Source organism: Procambarus clarkii, chromosome 68 (assembly GCF_040958095.1).
Source record: "Procambarus clarkii isolate CNS0578487 chromosome 68, FALCON_Pclarkii_2.0, whole genome shotgun sequence".
In the NCBI taxonomy this organism is placed as follows: domain Eukaryota; kingdom Metazoa; phylum Arthropoda; class Malacostraca; order Decapoda; family Cambaridae; genus Procambarus; species Procambarus clarkii.
Window position 1 is genome coordinate 642,553 of NC_091217.1, and position 10,516 is coordinate 653,068.

Genomic DNA, 10,516 nt, shown 5'->3' on the forward strand with positions numbered 1-10,516 from the left:
CTGATTGACCAGTCCAGCAACGAGGAGGCCTGGTCGACGACCGGGCCGCGGGGTCGCTGAGCCCCGAAATCACCTCAAGGTAACCTCAAGGTAAGGTATGCTACTATGGCGGTAAGTCCACTAAGAGGATGAATGGCGCTGCCCAATAAACTCGTCCCTCTGGGCAAAATTAAAAAAAAATAAGGTTGGATAAGCCTATCCTCAAGCGTCTGGCCTCCAACTTCGTACAGATACAGACATTATGTTTTATTGAAAGACATGAAGGACGCGCACATATATAGAATGATTATAATAAAGTTGTTGAGGACATTGTACATCATGTACTCAGTACTTCATCATGCGGACATTGTACATCATGTACTCAGTACTTCATCATGAGGACATTGTACATCATGTGCTCAGTACTTCATCATTCACAGAGTGAGGCGCGTCCTGGCTCAGTTTGAACACTGTTATAGGACACTAGACGTTCTGATATTATTCCTTCTTTGTGTACGGTGTGTGTAGCGTGCTGGTGTGTGTCCGCTCGTGCCACCATTATCGGTGATGCGTCAAACAATCAGGAGAATATAGATGGAGAGATGAATACTGGCGCCCCAGAACCAGCCCCCACCACAAACAAATACGCCGCCGCTTGGGTAATAATTAGGCGTAATAATAATAATAATAATACGTATTATTAATTTTATTAAGATTATAAATAACTTTGTGTTGCTAGTATTATTAATTAATAAATGAATAAATTATATTTATTCTCCTAGTCGGTAGAAGAAAAGGTTAATTATCTTCTCGTGTCACAATGCCGCAGTTAGCGACAACGCAGTTGGAAATATTTATTAGCAAAAATCACTTGACTTTCAGAGATTTCGATCAGTGGGCGCGAGAAGTAACCTTTGCGTGACAGTCTTCATCGTATCTGGCCAGGCACGACCACGCGACGTACTGTGCACTCTACGACCAGGCCTCTGGCCTTCTTTGTTCATGTTCACTCCTCAGAGACACGCTCAGGTCGTACGCATTCAACGCATTCGTCGTCCCTTCAACTTCTAGTGTGTGGTCTGGTCAACGTACGCATTGTGCATATCTTGTGCTACCATGCTGATTGATTGATTGATGAACGTTAAGCCACCAAAGAGGTGGCACAGAAGACAGAAGAAGCAGAAAACAGAAGCGAAAAAGAAATAGGGAAAAAGGAGGAAACCCCACCTCCATTTAATACTTTGACCCAAATATCAGAGTAACAAGGTTATTGGAATACCCGAACTTAATTATGGGCTCATCATAGCCCGTGCTACATGGACATTTCGTTCTTAGTAGCTAAATCTAAAACAACAACTCGTACTGTTCCTTTGTTCCTTCGTCCGTCCCTCCGTATGTCTGTCTGCCTGTCCGTCTGTCTCTCCGTCTACGATATAATAATAACAAATCATTGTTCAGTATCAAATATCAGGAAACACTGGTAGTCAATAACAACGGATATGCGAATGGTGTTGCCACCAGCGGCGCCTAGTTTATTGTCATCCCAAACTCATCGTGTGAACGGTATATCATTGTACATCCCATACACAACTTGCTCTCAGTTATAGAGAGGTTGTAACACAGCATTGCTTTCACCGCAGCTATATATTATAAAATATTGTTGCACGTTGACGGTAAGTAATTTTTGCAACACTTATTTTTAATATTGAATGTTACAGGGTAGTGAAAGTGTTAGGGATGACATTAGGGCAACACAACCTATGCTATCCCAATGTTAAAATATTTGGAGCAGGACGACGGGAGTGAACCTGCTCGATCTCGCGGTAAATTTTTCGCATAGATACATTACGTCATCGCGATTTTATTGCGTGTTTTCATCGTCATTTTTCCTTTATTTATTAGAAGCGGAAAATGGACACCGAGCAAGAATTTCAGATATTTGTTCATTTGCAATTAAATTGGTTTACCGTTTCATGCAACATAAGTTTAGATCTATCTGTAAATAGCTGAATTTCCACAGAGTACAAGTTGTAATGCCGGAACTCCCGTGCTGAAAGTTAAATGAACACACATGTACAATAGAGGAGGCGAGGCGTTCCGGCTGACAGCCTCCCTGGCCGGCCCCCCACACCCTTCACTGTGCAGGGAGGCTCTTCCCACCACCACTAAACCGTAGGCATTATTGCCCTCCCATTTTCTCATTCTGTCCTCGTTGTTGTGGTGTGTTGTGTGTTGGTGGGAAGTGTTGCGGGGTGTTGTGTGCTCTCATGTACACTGTGTTGCTACATTCACTACTATGTACTGTGTACTGCTGTATGCTCTCGCGTTAACTCACCTAGTTGTACTCACCCTGTTGTTCTTGAGTGTGGAAGGGAGGGGGGGGGGGGGGTGTTGAGCTTCGGCTCTTTGGTCTCGCCTCTGAACTGTCAATCAAAAGGTGTACAGGTTCCTAAACCTATTGGGCTCCATCATATCTACACTTGAAACTGTCTATGGAGTCTGCCACCATCACATCACTTCCTAATGTATTCCATTTGTTAACCACTCTGACACTGAAACAGTTCTGTCTTCGTGGCCCATTTGGGTACGCAGTTTCCGCCTGGGTTCCTTTGTGCGAGTACCACCCTTGTTAAATAGTCTGTCCTTATCCACCCTGTCAATTCTTCGAAGAATTTTGTAGGTGATAATCTTCTCTTCCCATAACTCTTCTGTTCTCTGGTGACGAGATTTAATTCAAATAGTCTTTCTTCGTAGCTTTCACCCTCGAGAACTAGTCTGGTGGCATGCCTCTTAACTTTATCTAACTTCTTATTGTTATTAAATAGATATGGACTCCATACTGGAGCCGCATACTCCTGCATTGGTCTGATATGTGGTATAAAGCGTCCCAAATGGTTCCTTGCACAAATTTTTAAAAGCAATTCTTATGTTGATCAGCCTCTTGAATATGCCGCTGATGATAGCCTTTTCATGTGGGCTTCAGGAGGTAGGTTCGGAGGAACGTCAACCCTTAGATCTTTCTCTACGCGATTCTTGAAGGATTCCGTTTACCATTTGGTATCTAGTGTCCTGCCTCCTACTTCCTGCACCTATTTTCATTACTTTACACTTGCTGGAGTTAAACCTCTAGTAGCCACTTGTTGGGCTATTCCATCAGTTTGTTCAGGTCGATTTGTAGTCGTTTGCTGTCTTCCTCTGTCTTAATCCTTCTCATAATTTTAGCATCAGTAAACATTGGGAGGAATAAATCTATAACCTCTAGAAGATCGTTGGTTTCGTATTTCAGAAACAAGATAGGTACGAGTACAGAACCCTGTGGGAATCCGCTATTTATCGCCATTTTAAGACGTGTACAAACCCTCCTAACACTAACTCTTATTTTGAGTTGCTTAGGAACCGTCTTATTATCTACAGGAGTACCTTACCTGTTACTCTTGCCTGTTTCTTTTAAGTTATGCATCCAATCACTTTTGGGGTAATGTGTGTAAGGCTTTCTGACAATCCAAGAAAGTGCAGTTTGCCAACCGTTCTCTTTTTAATTTTTATCACCTTGCTATAGATTTCTATTAAATTTATGAGACAATTTAACATACAAAGTCATGTTGTTGGTGTGTTACAAAGTCGCTTCTCTCCAGATGTGACGGAAGGGTTTTCTCACAATCTTCTCCATCATCTTGCATGATATACAAGTTAAGGACACTGGCCTGTAATTTAGTGCCTCCTGCCTGTCATCCTTTTTTATAATAATTCATTTTAGCGAGGGACAGACAGAGTATAAACATGCTAGGCTTTTATCCAGGTTTCCGCCCCCTTTCCCCCTTCGGTAGTGTCAAACTACTGACCCTCAGGAGGCAATCGACAACAAGCTAATTCCTGGGTATCTATCTACTGCTAGGTGAACAGATGCATTAGGTGATGGGAAACGGGCCAACCTTTTCTGTCCTGGCCGGGATTCGAACTTTGAACTCCCGATTGTGAGTCGAGAACGAACCCGAGTTTAAGTTGCAGTTGATAAATGTGCTCTGACATGCTTTGACGTATTCTGGCAAAGCCTGACGTACTCTGAAGTGATCTGGCGTAGCTTGCTCTGGGTGCGATGGTCTGCTGTACGGTGGGTAACACTGTGGGCGATGGTCTGCTGTACGGTGGGTAAACTGTGGGCGATGGTCTGCTGTACGGTGGGTAACACTGTGGGCGATGGTCTGCTGTACGGTGGGTAACACCGTGGGCGATGGTCTGCTGTACGGCGGGTAACACCGTGGGCGATGGTCTGCTGTACGGTGGGTAAACTGTGGGCGATGGTCTGCTGTACGGTGGGTAACACCGTGGGCGATGGTCTGCTGTACGGTGGGTAAACTGTGGGCGATGGTCTGCTGTACGGCGGGTAACACCGTGGGCGATGGTCTGCTGTACGGTGGGTAACACTGTGGGCGATGGTCTGCTGTACGGTGGGTAACACCGTGGGCGATGGTCTGCTGTACGGTGGGTAAACTGTGGGCGATGGTCTGCTGTACGGTGGGTAACACCGTGGGCGATGGTCTGCTGTACGGTGGGTAACACTGTGGGCGATGGTCTGCTGTACGGCGGGTAACACCGTGGGCGATGGTCTGCTGTACGGTGGGTAACACTGTGGGCGATGGTCTGCTGTACGGCGGGTAACACCGTGGGCGATGGTCTGCTGTACGGTGGGTAACACTGTGGGCGATGGTCTGCTGTACGGTGGGTAACACTGTGGGCGATGGTCTGCTGTACGGTGGGTAACACTGTGGGCGATGGTCTGCTGTACGGTGGGTAACACTGTGGGCGATGGTCTGCTGTACGGTGGGTAACACTGTGGGCGATGGTCTGCTGTACGGTGGGTAACACTGTGGGCGATGGTCTGCTGTACGGTGGGTAACACTGTGGGCGATGGTCTGCTGTACGGTGGGTAACACTGTGGGCGATGGTCTGCTGTACGGTGGGTAACACTGTGGGCGATGGTCTGCTGTACGGTGGGTAACACTGTGGGCGATGGTCTGCTGTACGGTGGGTAACACTGTGGGCGATGGTCTGCTGTACGGTGGGTAACACTGTGGGCGATGGTCTGCTGTACGGTGGGTAACACTGTGGGCGATGGTCTGCTGTACGGTGGGTAACACAGTGGGCGATGGTCTGCTGTACGGTGGGTAACACAGTGGGCGATGGTCTGCTGTACGGAGGGTAACACTGTGCGATGGTCTGCTGTACGGTGGGTAACACTGTACGATGGTCTGCTGTACGGAGGGTAACACTGTGCGATGGTCTGCTGTACGGAGGGTAACACAGTGTGCGATGGTCTGCTGTACGGAGGGTAACACTGTGGTGAAGGTCTGCTGTACGGAGGGAAACATAGTGTATGCAAGTCTGCATCGATCATGTGTACCGCCTCCACTGTGCGTGCCAGTTTTCACAGACAACATCTTATATCAACAGTAAATAACTTTCAGAATCATATTTTACAATTTCAGGACAAGAGCAGTAATTTCCGTGTAAATGAAAGATTGATGCAAGCGCTGTGTACTTGGCTCTAGGAACACCAGCTGCACTTACATATTCTTTAACGAACAACTTTAATCTTAGATATTTAGTGTGATGTAAGTTAACGTTGTGCTCGAGCATGTTACATCGTCTTATAATGTAAGTAGGATTCTTCACGTAGATTCCTGTGTTTAAGCAAGATACAATGCAAGATAAAGCTCATCAGATCCTGGATACCGCTGTACGGAGCAGCGTCCATTAGCATAAGACAACTTTCCAATTAACCCGTGCTGGAGCGCCTCGGAGCCTCACCCTCGCCTCACAAAAGGCTCTCCACTAAGCAACATTCTTCCCGTTTAAAGGGTGCTATTTTTTAGCTGCACGGCGATAAATTCTCTCGGAGTTACTCTGCAGATGAGATGAAACATCATTTGACGTTTCACGAAACGCAATATCCTCTTTCGACTTGTAATTAACCCGAGTCTAAATTAATTGCGTTGTGAATCAATCGACGCCTGTAATACAGATGCTACGCATTTTGTTTTCCGTTAGAGTATTATTAGAAATATTAATACGAGTTTTTGTGCGATTATGAAGCGTCAACTCGCTCCTCAGAACTCTTGAGCTAGGGAGAGTTTGTTGACCAGTACCGTACGTAGTGCTTATATACACTTAGGAAAGTTTGTTGACTAGTAACATTGTGCTTGTATACACCAGGGGGGGGGAGTTTGTTGACCAGTAACGTAAGCTTGTATACATCTGGGAGTTTGTTGACTAGTAGTGTAGTGTATGTATACCCCAGGGGAGTTTGTTGACCAGTAACGTAAGCTTGTATACATCAGGGAGTTTGTTGACTAGTAGCGTAGTGTATGTATACCTCAGAGGAGTTTGTTGACTAGTAACGTAAATGTTTTTATACACCAAGGAAAGTTTGTTGACAGAGTATTACCAGTATACACGTATGCACAAGGGATAAATTGCTATCAACGTTTCAAACATGTTTTCTTGGTTATCTTGTTACTGGAATGTAATCTTCGTACTGTCCAAGTGTAACGCTCCGGCATGGGCACACAGGTCGTGATGTGTGTAAGTGGGTTTTACCAGCATACACAGGAGGAATTTAACCTTTGTCAGGCATTATATTTCAAACACCGGGGCTAGAAATATTTGTTTTGTCCAATCCTTTTGTTAAGGTATCCTTTTTGTTAGGTAGTCATGGTGTGATAATTACTTTATATATATATATATATATATATATATATATATATATATATATATATATATATATATATTATTAAATATGACCGAAAAAGTAAGATTAATAATTCTAACACGAATTTTCTCAATCTTTCGTACATTACGCTTCACTGTTGGAGGTAAATCAAAAATCACTTCTCCAAAATTCATTTTTATTTCTAGTCTGACGCGACACGGGCGCGTTTCGTAAAACTTATTACATTTTCAAAGACTTCACAAATACACAACTGATTAGAACGTATCTCTGATTTTATATCTACATTTGAGTGAGGTGGGAAGGGTGATGTGGCATTAACACAAGACAGAACAGGAGGGGATATTAATAGGGTATTAAAAGTATCAACACAAGACAGAACAGAAACAATGGGTATTGAATAGAAGTGTTTGTAGAAAGCCTATTGGTCCATATTTCTTGATGCTTCTATATTGGAGCGGAGTCTTGAGGTGGGTAGAATATAGTTGTGCAATAATTGGCTGTTGATTGCTGGTGTTGACTTCTTGATGTGTAGTGCCTCGCAAACGTCAAGCCGCCTGCTATCGCTGTATCTATCGATGATTTCTGTGTTGTTTACTAGGATTTCTCTGGCGATGGTTTGGTTATGGGAAGAGATTATATGTTCCTTAATGGAGCCCTGTTGCTTATGCATCGTTAAACGCCTAGAAAGAGATGTTGTTGTCTTGCCTATATACTGGGTTTTTTGGAGCTTACAGTCCCCAAGTGGGCATTTGAAGGCATAGACGACATTAGTCTCTTTTAAAGCGTTCTGTTTTGTGTCTGGAGAGTTTCTCATGAGTAGGCTGGCCGTTTTTCTGGTTTTATAGTAAATCGTCAGTTGTATCCTCTGATTTTTGTCTGTAGGGATAACGTTTCTATTAACAATATCTTTCAGGACCCTTTCCTCCGTTTTATGAGCTGTGGAAAAGAAGTTCCTGTAAAATAGTCTAATAGGGGGTATAGGTGTTGTGTTAGTTGTCTCTTCAGAGGTTGCATGGCTTTTCACTTTCCTTCTTATGATGTCTTCGATGAAACCATTGGAGAAGCCGTTATTGACTAGGACCTGCCTTACCCTACAGAGTTCTTCGTCGACTTGCTTCCATTCTGAGCTGTGGCTGAGAGCACGGTCGACGTATGCGTTAACAACACTCCTCTTGTACCTGTCAGGGCAGTCGCTGTTGGCATTTAGGCACATTCCTATGTTTGTTTCCTTAGTGTAGACTGCAGTGTGGAAACCTCCGCCCTTTTCCATGACTGTTACATCTAGAAAAGGCAGCTTCCCATCCTTTTCCGTCTCGTAAGTGAAACGCAGCACGGAACTCTGCTCAAATGCCTCCTTCAGCTTCTGCAGATGTCTGACATCAGGTACCTGTGTAAAAATGTCGTCAACATACCTGCAGTATATGGCCGGTTTCAAGTTCATGTCGACTAAGACTTTTTGCTCGATGGTACCCATGTAGAAGTTTGCAAACAGGACACCTAGGGGAGAAGACGCACAAGCCTGGAAACCCACTTCGGCCAATCATTAGCCAGATACCCACACCCACGTACAGACTGGCAAAGCGACTCAACGGCCTGCTGACTCCTTATGTTCCTTGCGCCTTCAGCCTGAAGTCTCCAAAGGAATTTGTGGACTTACTGCGGGGCACACGGGCCACAGGGATAAGAGCCTCGTTGGACGTAGAATCGCTGTTTACCAACGTACCTGTGGACGAGACAATCGGAATGATAGCCGACAGAGTGTATCGTGATCCAGCCTGTACTCCTCTTGACATGCCAGAAAGTATTCTGAGGAAACTACTCCAAGCTTGTACTAAAGAGGCACCCTTCTTGAGCCCGGATGGGCACATGTATAAGCAAGTAGATGGGGTCGCCATGGGTTCTCCCCTAGGTGTCCTGTTTGCAAACTTCTACATGGGTACCATCGAGCAAAAAGTCTTAGTCGACATGAACTTGAAACCGGCCATATACTGCAGGTATGTTGACGACATTTTTACACAGGTACCTGATGTCAGACATCTGCAGAAGCTGAAGGAGGCATTTGAGCAGAGTTCCGTGCTGCGTTTCACTTACGAGACGGAAAAGGATGGGAAGCTGCCTTTTCTAGATGTAACAGTCATGGAAAAGGGCGGAGGTTTCCACACTGCAGTCTACACTAAGGAAACAAACATAGGAATGTGCCTAAATGCCAACAGCGACTGCCCTGACAGGTACAAGAGGAGTGTTGTTAACGCATACGTCGACCGTGCTCTCAGCCACAGCTCAGAATGGAAGCAAGTCGACGAAGAACTCTGTAGGGTAAGGCAGGTCCTAGTAAATAACGGCTTCTCCAATGGTTTCATCGAAGACATCATAAGAAGGAAAGTGAAAAGCCATGCAACCTCTGAAGAGACAACTAACACAACACCTATACCCCCTATTAGACTATTTTACAGGAACTTCTTTTCCACAGCTCATAAAACGGAGGAAAGGGTCCTGAAAGATATTGTTAATAGAAACGTTATCCCTACAGACAAAAATCAGAGGATACAACTGACGATTTACTATAAAACCAGAAAAACGGCCAGCCTACTCATGAGAAACTCTCCAGACACAAAACAGAACGCTTTAAAAGAGACTAATGTCGTCTATGCCTTCAAATGCCCACTTGGGGACTGTAAGCTCCAAAAAACCCAGTATATAGGCAAGACAACAACATCTCTTTCTAGGCGTTTAACGATGCATAAGCAACAGGGCTCCATTAAGGAACATATAATCTCTTCCCATAACCAAACCATCGCCAGAGAAATCCTAGTAAACAACACAGAAATCATCGATAGATACAGCAATAGCAGGCGGCTTGACGTTTGCGAGGCACTACACATCAAGAAGTCAACACCAGCAATCAACAGCCAATTATTGCACAACTATATTCTACCCACCTCAAGACTCCGCTCCAATATAGAAGCATCAAGAAATATGGACCAATAGGCTTTCTACAAACACTTCTATTCAATACCCATTGTTTCTGTTCTGTCTTGTGTTGATACTTTTAATACCCTATTAATATCCCCTCCTGTTCTGTCTTGTGTTAATGCCACATCACCCTTCCCACCTCACTCAAATGTAGATGTAAAATCAGAGATACGTTCTAATCAGTTGTGTATTTGTGAAGTCTTTGAAAATGTAATAAGTTTTACGAAACGCGCCCGTGTTGCGTCAGACTAGAAATAAAAATGAATTTTGGAGAAGTGATTTTTGATTTACCTCCAACAGTGAAGCGTAATGTACGAAAGATATATATATATATATATATATATATATATATATATATATATATATATATATATATATATATATATATATATATATATATATATATATTTCATTGAATATGACCGCATATTCTGTATTTATTATTTTCTGGTTTAGGGCTTCTATCCCTCTAACTATTTTCTTAGCATCAGGGCTTAATTGAAATAGGAGTTCTCCAAAACTCATTTTCGCACTTTTAAGGTGAAGAAAAGAAGTGATTTACTATAGAGTGTATTACACTTATTTGTATAATTTGCACGACGTTTCGAACCTCCATGGTTCATTCTCAAGTGAACAGATCTTACAATACTAGTTGATTTTATACCCGCATTAGGTCAGGTGATAATACAATGAAGGTGAAAACATGGGGGGATACATAAGGGATAAACATAGGGGCTGCAGAAGGCTTATTGGCCCATACGAGGCATCTCCTATCTAAACACAAAGATTAATCCAGTGTAATTGGCCTGTTTGTTGGACATTGTCTTCTGTGTT

At 43.7% G+C, this 10,516-nt stretch overlaps 1 protein-coding gene across 1 annotated transcript; it reads right to left on the reverse strand.

Moving 5' to 3' along the window:
- Positions 1–3,887: 3,887 nt before the first annotated feature.
- Positions 3,888–5,348, reverse strand: LOC123774688 (adhesive plaque matrix protein-like). The gene has a single exon (XM_045769198.2). The coding sequence runs from the start codon at positions 5,346–5,348 to the stop codon at positions 3,888–3,890; it is 1,461 nt and encodes a 486-aa protein (XP_045625154.2).
- Positions 5,349–10,516: the final 5,168 nt, after the last annotated feature.